The following is a 19,936-nucleotide window of genomic DNA, read 5'->3' on the forward strand; positions in this document are numbered from 1 at the left end:
GCAGAAAGGGAAAGAAAATATTTTGTTTGGAATAAATAGTACCTATTTCATCGAGCACTAAGGCTTCTAAGGCTTTATTAAAAAAAGTCTAAGATTCATTCCTGAAAAGAAGGGTGAGACATGGGTGCACAAAATTATAAACCAAAATACTGCAGGAGTTGAGGGTAATGACATTTAAATTGTACCTGTGAGAAAACAGAGTCCTTGAGAGGCTAAGGACAGCTAGATGCTGAAGACATCCACGAAGGAGGGCTCCACACACCTGGTTCAAAATAAGGGCAAATCATTTTACTTTGTATTAACCCAAAAAACTACCTAGGGATAGATAGTGAGGAATGTTTCCTCTGTATTGAAATAGCCACAAAATTGGTCTTTACCATATCTAGCGCACATTCCGTGTTGGATAAATCCAGGTGAACAAGGGCATTTGGCTGGGCCAAAAAATTGTACAGGCTCTATAATTATTGGACAGAAAGAATTACAGATGTTAATTTTTATATTATGACAACATGTAACTGGATCACTATCTGTCACTGCATTTTAGGCTTTTACTGTAAAATCACCTGAAACTTAACCTAATCAATACAAAACCTGTTTTACTTTTGCAGGCTATTTTTTTTTTAAATGGTGGGAAAATGGAGCTCAGACTACACTTACCCAACATTTCTCTTAAAGCACAGGTCTCGAGTTATTGCATTAAACTTTCACAGCAGATGATAACTAATTAAGATGATAATTAAACAAAGATTTGTGATGTCACTCAGACTGCTGTAACATTTCAGAAAGGCTAATTGGTTTGTAAGTTAAAACCAGACCCTTTAAGCATGAGGGAAGCAACTAATTTGCACCTGAAGTCCATGGTTAGTTATTAATATCAGCTGCACATTACAGGTTTAAGGGAGAATACAGAACAGGTAACAAGATTTAACATTGATAGTTCAGTACTGTATAGAATATCTCATGTAAATGTTAACATATGTAAAACTTCTTACTATACACTGTTTCATTTTGGGCTCTTTTTAGTCTCAGAGAGCAACACAGAAAGATAAAAGTGTGACCTAATTCACAGAAAAGTGGGAAGCGCAACTCCACATGAAATCCAGCCAAACAGTGCACGCTTAACATTTCTAAAAGAGATCCATCTTCCCAAAAATTAGGTCATTTAGCCCCTATACCTACAATAAAAGACAGGGCCCCACTTTAAAAATTTCCATGCTTTCCTAGGGTTTATTTTAATTGCTAAATTACAGGATTTCCTTGCTCCTGTTAGAAAACTGATTCCACAGACTAAGAGGCCTCAGTATTAATGATCTTTATCTTTGAACCATCCCTCTGACAGGCTAAGAAAAGTCCCACTTTCCACATTTGTTTCTTAAATTATTGTAGGTAGACCTTAGGTTTTTTTTAAACACTGCCTGCCAAAGATTTATTTATTACATTTTATTTTACCTTTCATTTTTACATTCCTTACTGTGTTATTCTCTCAGAGCAATCCACTGTGTGTCTTTACTTACATTTAACTATTTATTTGCTACCTTTAAAACCCTGTTGTCCCACTGACCCTTTCACCTCATGTCTGAAAAGTCCAGTTCTCTCAATATGCTGATGAGTCTGCAAGGAAGATGTGTGAAAAAGCCATAAAGTCATATCTGACTGGATTTTAAGTGATAAGATTAGTTGACCACAGTTTTGCATCTTCTAGATGTTCAATACTTAGAATTCAAAACCTGACAGCTACACGCTCATAACTTTTGATGTGAAAGAGAAATGCAAATGTAACAGTCAAAAAGTGAATATGTACAAATTGAGTAGTAAGTGGATCTTGTTAAGGAGAAAATAGAGCTCCACCTTCACGGCAATTGACAAACTGAACAAATGAGTCAAAAAAGTAATTACATTCTTCAAAGAACCATAGGTTTCAACAGCACGTGTCAAGGAGGTGCACAAATTTATTTATACAAACAAAATTACTGAAAAACAGAAATTAATTCTTCACAAGTCAAAAGAAATAATTTGCTTCCAATAAAAAATTTGTAATACTCTATCATTATAAAGATGATGAGACCTTTTTAATGGCATTTTGTCACTTTCAAACAGAACTCAGAAAGGATGGTAAGTCTGAAAAAAAACTGGTACCCTTGCACTTTTCTCATGTATCAGTAGAAGCCAAAGACTAAAGGCATAGACCAAAATTATGTGGATTTTCTTTTAGTTATGTGGGGTAGTTCTCTAACTTTATACCAAAGAGTAGAAATAAAATTGTTATTTTCTATCCCTCCTAAAACTGTACAGAAGTAAAGGCCAAAAAGGTTTTTGCCTTTCCCTCAACCACTAATGAAAACATCCATCCATTATCTCCCCAGGGAGAGGAAAGTGCTTACTGAGAGATCATCTCCGCGGAGCGCGTTCCCTGAGAGGTCAAGATAGATGAGCGTGTTGGCGATCAGCGAGTTGGCACTCAGTGACTGGGAAAGGCTGTTCACCCCTGCCAAAAAAGAGGTCACAACCCAGCTGAGCTGACTCCACACAAAACTGGCCCACAGCCCACAAGAGCACAATTTCAGTGAACACAGACACACACACAAATGTTTAATGACTTCCTATTGCCATCACTGTACTGCAGCTGAGGAATACAGATCACCAGGCAGATATGAGACCTCTCCCTGACACAGCATGCCCAGTTTCACCTGGACCACGCTCTCCCAACTTTCCTGATGCAGCCAAGGTGTGTTATACATCCCAGATCCAGGATGCATCCAGATCCATTTTCAAACAGATTTTAAAAACACAGTTTACTCCATAATTTTAAGACAGCATCTTTCTACAAACAATAGTATTTAGATAAAACTATTTGTGGAAGTAGATAAAAGCATCTGTGGAAGACCAAGTACATTAACAATTATAATTGCCGGAACTTCAAAAGCAGCTGACGAGACCTAGAAATTAAAAATATTTCAATTAATGTATCTGCCTGCAATTTCATAAAAATAGTTAATTAAAAGCACCAAGAGATGCATAAAGACTCTCAGTTGCTTATCAGAACAAACACATATTTTTCACATTAAAGTTAAAAAGCTCACATTGGGAAAAAGCCAGTCAGGGCTTTCTTCCACTGAAACTTTTCTGCTTTTCAGAATACAAATTAGGACATGGCTATTTCTGATTCCTTCAAATCTAACTTTCATCTGAGGGCTCTGCAGCTTATCATCAACTTCTCAATTCATCGTAGATGGTCTCTGCTGCCTTTCAAGCACTACATGCATGTGGTTCTTACATGCATAAGCATCACTATGTCCTTTAGTTGATGCAGCAGCTTTTTTCTAAGTGCCCAGCCAAAGCTACAAAGAAGGTAAGTGATCTATTACACAACTCTCAACAGTTTCTCAAAGCTGGTCAGTGAAACAGGATGGGCATTCAATGGATGAAACATGTCCAGTTTTCATTTAAAAACTATTATGAAACTGATTTGCCAGTGAGGATGTGGAAGAAACAGCTAGCAAGCTACTGGAGACAAAAATACCTACATCAGTGCTTTCATTTTCTGACCTTTCAAATATTAAGAAAGTCTCCCATATTAGTAGTATGGCTTCTGGTTTCAGGAGACTTTTGAAACTGGAAAGTATCAAAGCAAAGCAACACCTTTGTCAAGCCTCAAATCTTTTCTGCTTAGTGTCATTTTTCTTTTAGCTTGAGATGGTGTTGTTGAATCTACACCTTACTGCTACAGGTAAACTGGAAACTAATACTTTGTGAAACTTCAGAAGATCTGAAAGTTCCATTTAAATGCTTGATGTTACAGCTTTGGATTCACTTTAGTGAGGCTTCTCAACAACGTCCACAAGCAACAACAAGAAGGAACAAATGCAATTTTGTCCTGGTTGCTCAATGGTACCTAGTTATCAGCTGGGATTCCAGCTGGGTTAAACTATCAACAATTTTGCATGTACAACCAAGAACCAATTCTGGGAATTCAGAACCAGCATCTGAGTTTGAGGGAGAAGAAGAGCTATCAAACAATTCATAATGTTGCTGTTTGTTTCATGCTTAAAAGGGACCAACTGCTCAAAATCATCCACAGCAGTGAAGGCAAACAATGTGAATGAGGGATTTTTTGAATTAGCCTCTGGCTTGGGCTCAGAAAAGCAAGCTTGATCTTTGAAAGAGTATACGAGAATTTTCCATTTAACCAGAATCTTCAAATCAATAAATTTATGTTTGAACTTCACACTACCTCATGCAATACTCTAACAGTAATCTCACTTTCATTTGCAGACAATCTTTCATGCTCTTTTACCACTCTCAGGAGGCTCAGACTGTTAATAGCTCTTAGGAACTTTGAGATACAATATTTGAAGAAAGATCAGCTGGGAAGTTTCCACCTGAACTTCATTTGTCAATCTTAGAAACTTACCTCACATAAAAAGCACTTTTAAAATAAGGTCAAAACCTGAGAGGAATTGTTCGATTTCTCAAATTTCACAAAAGCTTAAAATAAAAAAAATTAAAAGAAAGAAATAAAGGTTGAGGGAAAAATACATGCATTTTGGAGTCTACTGAATCCAAGATCCAAGGACTCGTTTAGACTTTTTCCACAGAAAGTATTCCTCAAGCTCAAAAATAGCCTTCCAAGTTAAAACCAAATCATTACTGTCTTCTTAGGTCAGAGAGAAACTGACAGCTTTGCAGCAATCTGAGTTGCTTCAGATCCTGAGGGTTGTAAGAATTCCCATTTAAAGACATTGCATATACTATTTTTAAGAAACACAGAATCTGCCATGGGACAACATCAATGGTAACACTGACAACATTAATGGTTACTCTGAAGGTCATCAATATTAGACATACTGGAAAATATTTTCAGCTTTTGCTTAAAGATCATCTTTAAAAAGTATTTTAAAAACCTTCAGATTCTTTTAATAACCTCAGAATTCACTTTCACTGAGAAGAGTTGCGTGGGTGCACTTCATCAAGTTGGCATTTATTCTTTATGAAGAAGGAAATGTTGCTAGGGTGTTGTCCTGACTCAAACTTCACAATCACTTGCTGAAATAATTCAGTTCACATGAAGAAAAGTAGAGAATGAATGAACATACCAGAACTGCATAAATTTCTGTTAAATTCACAAGTATCCCATTTCAAGAGTACATGTTGCATTAGTAAAGATTCTTAATCAACGGTTACCAAAAACTGAGTTAGTAGTAGAAAACAAAAACCCTAGAATTTAATAAAAGTATTTTTAGTGAAAATCATTATTTAATAATTTCACCTTAGGATTTACTGTTTACTTAAGCATAATAAGAGCCATAGGTTCTCATAATAAAACAACAAAAAGTCCTTTACCCCACCCATATTTCCCCAGGTCAAGCCCTGAAGCTAAGCAGAATACCGAATCTGCACTTCACAGAGCAATAGCAAACAGGATAAAAGGGCACAGTTTCTATCTGTTATCAGCTAATGTCCTTCATACTGTTAACTCAGTCATCTTTTCCAGGTCATCAACATCTACAAAAAAGCAGCAATAATGTCAGTGTGGTTTTTCTATTTTTAACACCCATTACCAATACAGGAGACCCTGGATTTGTGCAATCTCTGTAAGAGGTCACTGCTTCTATTATTTGTAAAACAAAAATGCAAGAAAACCTGAAAGCTTCTGACTTGTGTTTCACTGCTGCTATTGCTTTTAAAATATACAACCATTTCAATTACAATATCAAATTAGAAATTTGTAAATTATAAAACAAAGAAGTCTTTAGTCAGAGCAAGTCCCTCACCAGCCGCTGTCACGATGCTTGGCTTCATAAAATACCAGTGTACAAAACATTTGGACATTTCCCTACACATTTTGGCTTCAGACATTTTTTTGAAGTGCATATGAAATGTATCTTTCATGTCAATCCTAATTTCAGTCTTCTTTTATAATACAGGTTCAAACTTAACCCTTACAGAAGCAAGTCTGAGTTTATCAAAGAGCTGAAGGGTACTCAGAATCCAGCCCAGGGTTCAGCAACCCAGGACTGCAAAAAAAGTAGACACACTGTTGAGAAAACACATGTAAATCATTTACAAAATTAATTATTTTATAATATAGTAAGAAAAAGTACTTTTGTATCTAAGTCTGAAAGTTTTAGAAAAGAAAAAGAGGAATATTTATAAAACATACCTTTAGGTGACAAGGAGGTTTTAGATAAATTTAAATGCTTCAGTCCCTTTGGAAGTTTGGCGAACTGGATGCTCAAAGATGACACACCTGTTGGGGGAGCAAAGACAAAAATGGATGTTTCCAGGTGAGCTCTGTGACCTCGAGTTTTCCCAGCAAATCAGCAGGGGCAAATTGCACCAGTGACCCTTGAGGAGGAACTGTACTCACTGTGCAGGTGGGCTGTCATTTTACAAACTTTTAACTGATGTAATCAAGACACCTGCTTTGCTAACCACTGCACAGATAGGAAACTTTGTTTTTATCCATCAGCAATCCTCCTTAATTAGTTTAAAAACTTTATAATATACACATACTTTTGAGAAGGAGTTGAAGTGAAGCTATTGCACACACCAAGCAGTCACCATTTGGAAAATCTGGAAGCTTTATATTTCAGAAAAAAAAAAAAATTAAAAAATCTAGGTATGATCGATCTAAAACCCAACAATGCTGTTTCACATGGAACTTCAAACTATTTGTACTTTCTTTTAAAAGGATGGGCTGTCAAGGCAAGAGAGGTGCACACATTAGTTAATATCACCCTCTTTTTTGAGACAAACCTTAAAAGCCAGGTCATAACAGCCATTTAATTCAGCAGCCTGCAGGCTACCAGCCAGGACACAGGCTTGGAAATGCCACAACTGCTTGCAATCCTAAACAGCAAAAACCTATTAAGACGCTGACACAGACTCGACTACCTCAGCACAAATTCAACAAAAGAAGAAAACTGTAAGAAGGCACTTTTCATTAAAGCCTTTACACAGTGTGTCCAAGTTCCCCACTCCACAAATTTAATGCTCCATTTTAAGCAAAAGATTGAAATTTGATTAAGAGGGCACATCCTAAATAACAGTGCAACTAAGCCGTGAAATATTTATTAGAGGAATAAATCAACATAGAAACTCCAGGCTTAACCTGAGGTGTGAAATACAGTGATATACAGCAATTCACTTGGAGAGAAAAGGGCACAGAAAAAGAGGGTAAAACCTTTTACTTGATTGAAAACATAGTAGATTAAAAAGCTGATACCCTTTCCATGTGCACAGACATGAAACAGTCTGTGAAACTGTAGGTCACATACCTGTGTTCACTCTGGTTTTATTCTGTTTTACTTGTCATTGATAATGAAGGAGCCAGCTACCTTGCAGATACTGTGGTAGGGTTCTTTTTAATGTTCTCTGTAAAAGCACGTTGCGTGCAACACCTGTGCAGCTCAAAACAAGACCTGATTTTTTATTTATATTGCTAAAACATTAGACCCAGGAGACCTTGGAATCATTTACTATAAAGCACAAGGGTAACCAGACATCTTCACCAATTTTCAGCAAGAATGAATCAAATAATATCAACAGGATTTTCTTTCATAGCTCTATAAGGACAATCAGTATCACTAAGGATACAACAAATGTAATTTTTGCTGTTAAGCATTTTGACTAAGACATGCAGCAAATAGTTTTACCTCTCCATCTTTGTACTTAGCTAACAATCTGCAGACAAATTATCATTCTAGCCAAGCTGAACAATTTTCACATCTTACTAGCACTAAGGGGATTAAGTTATAGTTATAAGATACAGGAATCAAGTGCAGAAAAGAAAAAGTACTTCTGGTTACTCTGGCCCTTGAACACCTTTTAAGTCACTCATTTTTGCTAATGGCATAACAGAGATGAGAGCTCACATGGCAGAAATGGAGTTAGCCGCATCCAGGCACACAGTTTGGAATTTGAGTACTGCGAGGCTTCAATAAGTTTGTTTTGCATTATTTTTAACAAAATATGAGATTGAATTCTGATCCTAGGAGAGCCAAAAGCAAAACTACCACCACTTCAATGTGGCGAGATCTTTACAGACAAGATTGATAACAAACTTTCCAGGTGTTAGTCTCACAAATATTGGCAGTATCATAAAGGACAGCCAAACACAAATGGAGAGATTAGTCTCAGTAGAAAAATCACTGCATATAAACACTGCACTGTACTTGAACTGAAGACAGGTCCTATGCTTTAGGTACACTAAACCCACTTCCCATGCTGTTGGAATACAGACAGTTGCATTAATACATAATAATATCACATCTTTGCTTATTGGTACTTAACAATATATAATAGCTTAGTACACATTTGTGTTCATACAGGGTGCAATATGTTCTTCTCCAGAAAACAAACAACTCTGTGATTTCCCTTATAACTGCAAAATAATCTAGTTCCAGCTCCTGCAGGTGATTTTTCAAAAGGTATTTTTCCAAAACTCTTATGTTCATATGAATCTCCACTTTTACTTGTGAAATCCTTCTTAATGCTCCAGTTTACCAAAATCAAATCTACCTTGAACCCAGGGAATTTTCTTGAACTGAAAAGCTGCAATATTTGCACACTGCAATTATAATTAATTTCTAAGTACTCTATAACCTATCTAATTCTAATGAAAAGGTCAAAGCTTAATTGCGCATTTGTTAGGAGAGGCTGAGATGATGAAAAAACCCCTACTAATTTCTCCAAGTTGTAGTTTCTGCATTTTATTTCTGTCTTTGGTGGATACTACGGAATGGCTTGAGTCCATAAGTTTGTTGCAAATAAAGCACCCCCATGGATATGTTTAAAAAATGAAAAAAGATCCCCTGTACTGTAGAGTATCCAGTGTTTGGTCAATTGTTTTCCTTCCAGGATAAAAATGAGCTCCTTTAAAAAAGAAAACAACCTTTCAAATAACACAACCTAAATACACTTCTTCAAAAGCAGAATCAACAATGTAGCAGTCTTTTTTCCAGCTTACAACAGAAATTTCTGTAAAATGCCTATGGCACATTGTAAGAATAACGTTCTTCAGCAAAGCGCTGCCTTTCATGTGATAAGAATTCCTAACGAGGATAAGCAATAATCAGCAGGCAAAAGGTAATCAGAAGGGTTAAAGCAATTCATGTGAACAACTTCAAATAAAAAACTGCTCAGAATAGGTTAAAAACAAAAACATTATCGTGCTTGCTTCTAGTCAAAAGAAAAGTGATACAGATGTAGAAAGGAAAAAATGCCTTCCCAGCTATTTTTCTCCTCACTGAACCAGCAAGAAAGAAGAGACACCTACAAAATTCTGTGTTAACAACATTCTGAGTCCATCAGGTTGTAATCAGAATGAACAGCTTTTCTATTTTGAATCATGACAGCAAAGAGAATAGAAAATTTCCCCCAAACAAACCAAATAAAACAAGAAAAGGTTCACTGTATAAAAATCTTGTTTTTCTTCTGGCCCAACATGAGCACAAGATAGTCTGATCCCAGAACACTGTGTGCCTGGAATGCATTAAGTGAAGCAAATGGAAATCTCACATGGGCAGCACTGAAGGGTCAACTCCACACTGAAAGAATGTAACCTTATTTTAAAAATAAATGCCTCTTGGGTGAAAAAAGAGTAGACAAGGGAGAGGAATGACTTGATATGTACTGAAATCATGCCTAGCAGTGCCTAGTCTGAAAAAAGCTGAGCTGTTCAGCTTGACTTTCCATCTTGTGGAGTTAACAGCACTTTGCTCCATAGGAATTCTAGTTATGCCAGTATTATTGAACATCACCAAGACCTCACAACAGGGCAGGCTAGCACAGAGCTGAGAAAAAGGGGCAATTTTCATGCGGAAAAGAAATATAGCATTGTAACTGAAATAAAAACACAAACCATCAGAAAAATACATTCCAAGAAACAAAGTTGCCTTGTGCTTCATCTTTCAACTGATTACACTACTTATAAAAATGCACATCCCTTAAAAACCAGAGTTTGGGTTTTTTTTTACCTTCTAGTCCTAAACAATCACTGTGTTCTATCTTCCATTAAAATTCAGGGTTGGTTTAAGACATTTAAATATTTCTCAACACACCAATGGATATGCACAAGTCAAAAAGAATGGCAATTCTCAGTCATTTGTGAACAGCAGAAATTCACAGTAGCATTATGCACAAAACAATAGCCTATTTTTCAGGCAAAGCTGAACAGAGCTGCAATAACCCTCCTATTATATTTATAGAAAGAGAAAAATGTAAATGTTACAATACCTCTATCTTCAAGTGGATTGCTGGCAAGGTTGATCGTATGAAGTCCTGAGTTGGGATTATGGGCTAGGGCACTGGCTAGTTTCTGTGCAAAATCCCTGCAACAAAAAAACAGAGAGGGAGAAGGAATCCTGTTACCCCCTCTGTCAACAGCACACTCAAAGGCTTAAAAGTGTCAAGGAATTACTAGATACAAGTGGACTTTGCTACTGCAGAGCACTGACTCCTCATGGTTCCAAACAATGTTTATCTGGCTAATTCGCTATATTTCACAGTGAGTTACTTCATCAATTTCCCCATCCTGTGACCTAAGTGGCCAAAGAGTATACAATCAAAGACTAAAATGCTTTTGACAGAGATCTGAACATATAAAATAGGAGTTACACAGAATAACTCAAAACTTCACATCTTCTATATCTCTCTGCACGCCACAAGATTTGGAGATACACATCAACTTGCACTCAACAAGCCATCCTACTCACTTGCAGCAGCTTTCTGCCAATAGTCACGCAAACAGATGGGCTTTGCAGCATATCCAGAAGTATTTCTAGTCTTATGAAACAGCAGGAATAGCTCTCTCAAAGAACAGCAGCACACTGATGAGCTGGTCATCTGCTTCATTTTACAGAGAGAAGCATCAAAGGTCATAACTGGCTGATCACAGTCCCAGCAATGGATCCGAAAGAGATGTGGAGTATCAGTTCTGGGATGCTGACAACAGCCAGGCCAGGTAGCACAGAGAGCTCTGAAGCAACCTTAACCAGCTATGGTAGGTAGATGTCGTAGCATGACCTCTGTCCCAAAGCCACTTTAGAGAGGCAAGGGAGTGCTGCCCTGCCTGAAAGCATTTTGCTGCAGCTGGACTGCCACCACCCACAGCACTAAGTCAGAAGATAGATTGGGTCTTCTTGCACACCACACTGTCACACTCTCGTGGAGAAATATTCCTTGCATGAAGTCAGAAGGCTGGTGTCTTATCAGCTCTAAAACAAATCCTCAAATCTGTTCTCATACCAACTGAGAAGTTATGATGTGATAAGGGACTAGACCTACTGTGGGCTTTTGATAAAGTGAGGCTGTAACTTCAGTGTTCTTACTTCACCTAAGTTAGATGCCAAGATAGAAAGCAAAACTATGCCTTGAACTTCTTTCTCTCTCTGCCTTGAAGTACATTATTTCTCCTCCTGTAGGCCAGAGCTACCAAAATGCTAATTAATACTGCCCTCTTTCCTTGGAACAGATCCTGCCTATTATCAAACTGTGCTGAGATCCACAGTGGAGGTAGCATCTTCTTCCAGTATTTGGAAAAGAAAGGAAACTGAACAGCAATAGCCTCAATAGCTTTTGGTTATCTGCAGTTGCAAAGTTTCCTGGAGTACAGAGATGCTCCAGGGAAGTTTAGTTTCCCTTTAAAATCCTATGTCCTTCTGGGGCTAGAACTGGTTCCAGCACTGCAGATGCAAGATGAAGGGCTGCCTTTAGGAAAAACATATTCTCTTCCTAAAATACAAGCAGCATGTGAATACAAACACTCAATAAAAAGAACTTCTGGACTTGAAACTTTGCCACCTGACAGGCTCCAGGGTCTCCTGCTTTGCTACCAGCTGCTGCTGCAGAAGATTATGGATCTCCTGTAGGTCCTCAGTGACATTTGCCAACGCTCTGGAAATCCTCCAGCATTTCAAATGGTGCTAGATGCCTGCCCTTAGGCAACTGAATCAAGCTCCTTATGTCCAGCCAAGAAAAAGGAGGTTTTGAGTTAAAAAGCAACAAACCCTTTCCTCTTGAGGAGTTTCCTCCTCTTCCTTTATCCCTAACAGATTCTTGTCATTACAATACTTCGCCTATACCTCCAGGCTTGTTTACAAACTCTGCTCCAGCTTTTGCCAACAATATAGGCAGGATTACCAGAACATTTTGGACAATTAGAGTGTGTGTGAACTACTTAGCAAAGGCACAGCAAACTGACTTCCACCAGGAGGCACTGGATTATCTATATTGGGCTCACAGGGCCCCAAGGCTCATTTTGGAAAAAATAATACAACAAATAACACACACTCCCTGTGCAGCCTCTGCCATCAACAGATACCTTGGCTCTGCTCATGGGGGAACATCCCTTCCCCTCTTTTGTTCACTATTTGTTTCAAGTCATAAAATTTGTTACTTCTTTTGGCTGCACACTTATGAACAGAGCATGTGGTCTAAGTCTGAAACTTGCTATAAAGCATCAAGCTTGCTCTGTATGCATTACACAGCCATGCTTGCCTGAAACAAGCTTATTCGTGCTTGTAGGTAAAGCCCCAAAAAGGTTCTATTTAATTATACATATGACAGATGAAGGATAGTTCATCAAGGGAATGAATACTACCAATCTGGAAACATCAGACAAAACAATTCCTTGAGATCTGTCTAGACAGCATCCCTGTAACAGAAAAAAAGAGGATGTGTGGGAGGAAGCAACACTGTTAGGTCTAAGGACATTAAGACTCTGTCAAGAAGGGGAGGATAAGACTAGACACGGCTGTCAAAGGCTCTCTGGATACCAGCAAGAGGCACTTCTGCTCTTCCCCATGCTGGCCACCCCCTTTGGAACAGGGCTGCACAGGACAGTGTGAAAGGAGGCAGGGACATTCTTCCTGCCAGCTTTTAGAGACCATGTAAGTGCAACAAATAAATCACTTGCACCAGCTCCTGCAAATAGGACTTTGCAGACTGGGAAGTCTGTCTTGCAGTTCCATGAAAATCACAGAACATCCTGGGTTGGAAGGGACTCTCAGTGATTGAGACCAACTCCCGGTGCTCCACATGAAACCCCAACAACCCCACCATGTGCCTGAAATTATTGTCCAAATGCTCCTTGAGCTCTGGCAGGATTGGCATCATCTCCCATCATCTGGCATCATCTCCCCATGACCAGTGCCATGGGGAGCCTGTTTCAGCACCCAAGCACCCTCTGGAGGAAGAACCTTTTCCTAATATCCTAGTCCTTGCCATTTGGCATCTCCCAACAGTGCAGGCCAAGGGCAGGTCCCACCGTACACAGCCTGTTCCTGTCAGGCCAAGCTGCAAAGCCTGGTAGACACCAAAGCCCAGCCTAATCAATAGGCTGAGCTGCCCACTCAGAAATCTGTGTTTTGGTTATCACATATTCATTCCTCTAAAATACCTCAGGGATTAACCCTCTTTTCAAGCTCATTTTTTTGGGCCAGTCTGAATTAGTCTGCTCTCTGTGAATTCTGGATATCATGTATGCTAATTAAAACACCAAAACACTCATGATTGCTATATGCATTGAAGCCTTCCAACATTACAGCAATGGGGATAAAATTTCCAAGGGCATCTAAACTGGCAGAAATCTTATCAGACAGGGGTTTTCATTTGACATCCTGTTTTTCCCAACAGGAAGTTCACACTTCCCTAGTTCTGCATCCTTATTACTGCTACTGCACAATAGTTTGCTGTTTCATCATTTGGGAGGATGACAAGTGTTTATGAGGCTGTGACCAAACCAAATCACAGAAATGAATGGCTGGAGATAGAAAAGAACAGAATCATCTTAAACTGTCTCTGCTGCAGGAAGAAATATGCTCTTGCAGCTGCTCGGGTTATTTCTTACAGCTTTACTCTTGGTAGCTCTTTCTTTACCCTGGTTTGGCATTCTATCACAGCTCATTAAAAATGACTGGTCTGTAAGCCATGGGAAGGAAGATACCCAGCAACAACAGGATCTCATAGCAAACAGACATGAAAAATGGCAAAACTGACAAATGCATCCTTGGCAAAAACAGACAGTGTTGATCAGAACAGATACACACCAAGGCACAATGCCGTAACACTCTGCATGTAGATGGAGACATGAAAACCAAAGTCACAAGTTGATTATCTGTCAAGTCCTGTTAGAACTGAAAAGCAGTTAATCCAACTGTGATAAATTAAGGTAGGCAACGAGCAAAGGTAGTCACCATATCCTTTTATATTAATGATTATCACTCCATTTCATGGCACATACTGGAAGAAAAATGAGATTAAAACCAGGGGCTTATGTTTGAATGGCAGCTAAAGGCAGTGTACTAGTGATCAGAAAGTTCATGTTATTATTCCAATTCAACCTCAAATTTCTTGTGTCACGTAGGCAATTTTGTTTTAATTCATTTCAATGCAAAGTGCACTTTAAAAACGAGAAAAAGACTCCAGCAATGAACAGGAGACAATGTAAGGCACACCAAATATCTCCCCTGTGCTTGTTTCCCTTTATTTGTAATTCTGCATAGTGTTCTGCTTCTCCCACCTTTACATGGCTTTTTTAATTTTTCTTTTAAAAAAATCATTAGTTCTGGAGTTTACTTTGTTTACATTGTCTTGGACACTACCCTAACACTACTAAAACAAGCACTACAAGAACAAACTAGCACAGGTGGAAGTAACCTGAACTTTACTTCTATTTCCTGTGAAGGGGGAAAAAAAAGCAAATACCTAGTAGTAGCTACAACTTATTTAAATTTAAAACGTATTGCAAAAAATGTATTTAAAACATATGCAAGGATTTAATTATATGGCTTCTTTCTGTGTATCTTCTAAGTCTATGGCAAGCCAATAAACTTACTGATCTACTTTCTTCAAAAAAGTTCGTAGTGTAGAAGTCCCGTTATATTTGAGCAGACAGCAATCCACATTAAGGCAACACCAGCGCATTTGGAAATGAAACAACAATGTGTTATGCAAGATGGAATAATATGTTTTTTTTAACAAAACCTAAACCACTGTTTTTTAAATGATAAAAAGGTGTTGATACTTCTATTGGAGCCATATTTGGAGAGGAACAGTACAAGCCAGTTTAAGGTTTATGCTCTCTTTCAATCACTTTGCTCCACTTAGCCCAACTATCCAGGTAGAATCTCAAAAAACACCAGTTTAAAGGGATTTCTTGGACATACAGACCCTCTGGAAAACCTCTGGAAAAGCTTGTGGCTAGAGGCTCATCAGAACTAGACAGACACTGAGCACAGCTTTTTTAATGCTTATTCTGGCTCACATACATCACACTTCCCTTTTAGTGGGAGTAAGCAGCATCTCAAGCGACATTTCAAAGGAATTACTTACGTTCTAAGCCCGGCATTCTCTAATACCAGCTCTTCCAACCGACTGGACCTACTCACCACTCGCAGTATCTGCTCACAGAGATCAGTGGACTGCCACAGAAAAGACAGAACAGTGTTAAAGAACACAAACACAGAACAGACAGTTATTGAGCTAAGCTGTACATCGTAATGGGATCCAGGCCACAACCATCTTCTTGTTATACATAAATAGGAAGTAAAAATACCAGAAACATCCAGGAGAGTCAACAAAAGACTTCTGGAAAAGACTCAAGAGAAGCAGGAGGCAGACTAAAAGCAAGTAACTAATGAACCATGCCACCTAACCAAAAGGGGCAGAATGTTTGTAATGACAGTGAAAACAACCTAAATCATGTGGCTCAGAAAAAACTCTCACTTAATTTTTAAGGAAATCTTATTCATACGCCTGCTACTCCAGCAGAAAAAAGTGGTAACTAGTACAAATGAGGATAAAGCCTGACCAGGAATGACAACTTAATACAAAGAAAGATGTTAGAAGGAAAGGGGGAAAAAAATAAAAAACAAACAAAAAACACTCCCAAGCCACAAAAAAACCTCAGGAGCGAAAGTACCCTAGCTAAAGATGTCCTCTAAAGACTCCCAAAGACTAGTGGTTAAGGGCCATTATATTTGATTATGGATTCTTCCATGCAGAAGCAAAGCCCACCTCGTGTTCTTACTTTTGTTGAATTCTAGAATTTGCATGGGTATTTTGCAAGTCCCATGAACAAAACATGACAACAAAAGAGTTTGTTTGCTCTTCTCATTTAAATAGAGAGATAAAACCATAATCATTCAAAAGCCATGCAATGAACTCTGTACCTCATCACCTTTTATTATAAACTTTTATTTTGCTTCTGGATTTTTCTCCCCACAGCTCACACTAACCAGCGTTCATGTGATAGCTGAAGCTGAATTTCAGTCATGATCATGAAGTGTCGAAACTATTTTGTTACCTGCCTTTAAAAACAACAATATGACATTCATACCTGGGACATCTTTGTCTCTAACGACTGTCTGACATTTTGTAGCTTGTGTATCTTGCAGGGTTGGGTTTTTTACTTTCAAACTAATTGAATGTCCAGAAAACTCCCCCTAAACAAAATAAATCTGCTCTACCACACACACAAAATCTTATTAATCCTTTACACAGAAAAGGTTAACCATTTTCAGTGAAGACTGTTAACTCAGCCATCTTCCCAATAATTTCTTTACCATCCATGTTTTAATAATTCAGAATATTGTCAGGATCTTTCTACAGTACTGTGACTGCAAGTGGAAAGTTTCATGCCTGTACTATAAAACCACCGTGGGTACTGTGTATCAAACACAAGGTCAGAGTGGGACTCGTGAAACACAACGCACTCGATGGCCTCCGGATGTGTCTGACATCCTTAGCAGTGCTCTTAGGGCATGGATTTACTGTCTCATGATCCATATTTCCCTAATTTTTGACTTTAAAATAGAATGTGTGGAAGGTAAGAGGCTGGGTTTTTTAAAGTAACTGATGCATTTTCTAGACTGAAAAAGTTTATTTGTTTTCCACAGGAAAGCTGCTAAGAGAAACCCCCAAAACATTCACATAAATGTATCTCAGACAGATAATAGGCCAAGTTTTTATTCTACACAGACTACACCAGCCAACCTTCTAACTAAGCAAACTATCTCATTTCACTGAAGCAGAAACTGATTAATTGCATTGTACCTTTTAATAATGTTGATTTTAACAGCAAACTACAACAGCACTAAAAATACCACCAGCCTCATTCCATGCATAACTTTGAGAGAGATGTCCCAGCAAGAAAGAAGTTTTTTGCCTATTCTTTTGCCAAAAAACACATAAGTTCCTATTGAATTTTCATTGAAAATGATAGCTTAGGAATATAATGAGAGCTTTACAGACCAATAAAATGGAATCAATTTATACAAGATGAAACTTAATATTAATTTTTAAAGGCAAAAGCTTCTGGAGGCAACCATGAAAGCAATTTCTCAAGCAAACCACTAACTCCAACCGTGACTATAAACTTTCAAATTTAGAAGAAATAGCACATTTTGATATATTTAAATTGTCACTGAATTACTGCTTTTCTTGGCCTTTTTTTTCAGTAGTCCAACTTGTTTAGACATGCCCTCTTTTTGCTTTTAGGAGCAAAAACTGATATGGAAAAATACCGCTGCCACACATCAGCTTTGGAAAACTGGGAGAGAAAACCATCAAGTTGCAATGCTAATTACACAGAAAAAAAAGTGCTTTATGCAAGAAAAAAAATCCCCTGAATCTTGGCATTTTCTTTTCACCTCCAAAATGCAACTAAGATTTCCGGCTGCTTTAAAGTTAGTTTCCTATTAGTCACATAATATTGTGTGGGGGAGTCAGCAATGCCTGATGAAGTTTTATGGGCTACTACTAACAACCAACGAAGTTTTCAAACTATATTATTTGAAATTTTCACAATATTTGACTCTCAGCAATGTTTTTATTGTCCTAATTGACTACCCAACAGTTTGTATTTTCCTGATATGATTCCAGGGGAAAAAAGTTGGCAATAGATTGCCCAGTTGTACTTGCCTAAAAAAATTCACTTCAGAAAATGTAATAGCATCCTTTAAAACACAGCACAGCCTGGTAGAAAGCAGATATATTGTTCCAATTTATTACTTACTAATTTCAGATCCTTGGAGGACAGCTTTGTAAACCACTGATTATACTCCAGAGCAGCAACTATAGGTATTAAGTCTCTAGAAAAAGAAAAACACTTTTACACACTTTTCATATAACTGTCATTTAAAACAATCTCCTAAGTGTTCTTCCACCTCTCATTCCCCATAGTTTTGCAATGCTAATTGCCTGCCATCCCCATTATAGAAAGCTCTGTATTCTGAAAAACAGCAGCAGCAGCTGCATGTCTTCCTCCTATTTTAATAAAAATTTCTGACTGGCCAACTGGCATATATAGCATGAATTTTAAAATCAGGAATTTGTCTGGGCTGCCATTCCTACTTTTAGCATAACTTTCTCTTCAGCCTGTGACATGTTTAAGCTTCTTAATCACCTCTAATTATAATTTAGCATGACGCTAAAAAGCTTTTTGGCACTCTGACGATTTAATATAATTCCATGACTGAATGCTTCTAGAGAACACCTCCTTGTCTCATCTCTATAGTTAAATTCCCCCAGGAAACAGGAGACCTGCAACAGGATAATGCGACATTCAGCACAAACCCTCCTTAATTGTAAAAGGGATTTCACAAATGAAATTCTAAATTATTCCCATTTTCTTCGTTCCAAGCCTCTTAACGTGATCTGCTCTCCCTCTGCTAAGTTTCTCCAGTAGCAGACGTTGATAAATGTCACGTCTGTGCGCTACCCCCGAGCAGAATCATTCATCAAGCACTATCACACCATTTAGCAGTGCGGCACTTGCATCAGTTTGGTGCTGCATATTAAATACTTATATACACCTACACAGAGAGGCTTAACAGCTCCTTAGAAAGCCCTTGTCTTTATAATGAAATAAAGAGCTGTAACATACACAAACTAACTTATCAAGCCAGCAAAACAGTGCCAATCAAGCCTGTTTTTCTAGGGAGAAATTTAAAAGTACTGGCTAGTCCAACCCTCCCCTTCACTCCGCAGCTCTTCATTCAGGACGTGCAGGTAGGCACAGATCTGCAATTAACAGGCAGCACCGTTCTCCCATCTTCTTTTTATTCTCCCCCTCCTCCAGTTTTCCTCTGCAAACACGCAGACGCTTCAGGGTGGTTGTTAAACACCCAGGGAAGCCAGGAGACAAGGCGACATCACGTGGACAAGCATTCTGTAGGCTATATTGGGAGCTGCAGTTGCTGGATTTGGAAGTACAAGCATCACTAAGGTAACAGATCGAAGGTGCAGCATTCTGCAGCAAAAGACTGTAGCCCACCAGCTGAGAAGCTCATGCAAATAGACCATTTTCACACTCCTGCAGAGGAACTAGTGTGAGGTACCCTTCGAGGATTTAAGCCATCTTTCCATCTTGCTCATGGCACATCACGTTGTGTGGTGAATTTGTTTCTATAGGCACAGCACAGACTTAGCAGCTTCATGGAGTGTATAGATTTATTTCTGCCCACCACTTTGTTTTTGTTCCTACACACACACACACTTCATCTCCATGTAAAGCAATATCTAACAGGTGAAATGTTAGGTGAGAAAAAATAACAACCCAGAGGTACTTCCCCCTTAGGCTGGGGAGGCAGGAATCTTTCCATGGAGTATGGAATGCCCACAGACAGTGAGGTTTGCTCCTCTGCAGTTCCCTGGCGAGATCAGCAAGGTGGTAATGAATTTGCAGCTTTGATGCCTCTCTTGCCACTGCCTTTGCCTTGGAAGTGGAGTGAATATAAAAGCAATTTTTCAGGTGAAGTTTTGGTTTGTTCATGCAGCAGTAACCAGGCAGCACAGCTGGGCAAAAAATGGACAGGCTGATGCTGGTGGAGCAGAGTTGTCCATGCTGGGGACCACCACCTCCAAAAGCAGCAGGAGGTATCATGAGCATTTGTAGTTCAGCCATCAGCAGCAGCCTGGCCCTTCCAAGGAACAG

The 19,936-nt window shown here is 38.5% G+C and overlaps 1 protein-coding gene across 3 annotated transcripts in view; it reads right to left on the reverse strand.

Annotated features, from left to right (window-relative positions):
* The window catches only part of CARMIL1 (capping protein regulator and myosin 1 linker 1), a 192,513-nt gene that overhangs the window by 79,802 nt on the left and 92,775 nt on the right, over window positions 1-19,936 (reverse strand). For all 3 annotated transcript variants that reach the window (XM_058831463.1, XM_058831462.1, XM_058831461.1), the window contains exons 9-15: window positions 18,017-18,092; window positions 15,334-15,422; window positions 10,237-10,331; window positions 6,161-6,247; window positions 2,382-2,485; window positions 378-455; window positions 186-262 (exon numbers count right to left, since the gene is read on the reverse strand). In XM_058831463.1, coding sequence (XP_058687446.1) covers window positions 186-262; window positions 378-455; window positions 2,382-2,485; window positions 6,161-6,247; window positions 10,237-10,331; window positions 15,334-15,422; window positions 18,017-18,092 — 606 coding nt within the window. The remainder of the gene's footprint in view (window positions 1-185; window positions 263-377; window positions 456-2,381; window positions 2,486-6,160; window positions 6,248-10,236; window positions 10,332-15,333; window positions 15,423-18,016; window positions 18,093-19,936) is intronic.

Source organism: Poecile atricapillus, chromosome 2, assembly GCF_030490865.1.
Source record: "Poecile atricapillus isolate bPoeAtr1 chromosome 2, bPoeAtr1.hap1, whole genome shotgun sequence".
In the NCBI taxonomy this organism is placed as follows: domain Eukaryota; kingdom Metazoa; phylum Chordata; class Aves; order Passeriformes; family Paridae; genus Poecile; species Poecile atricapillus.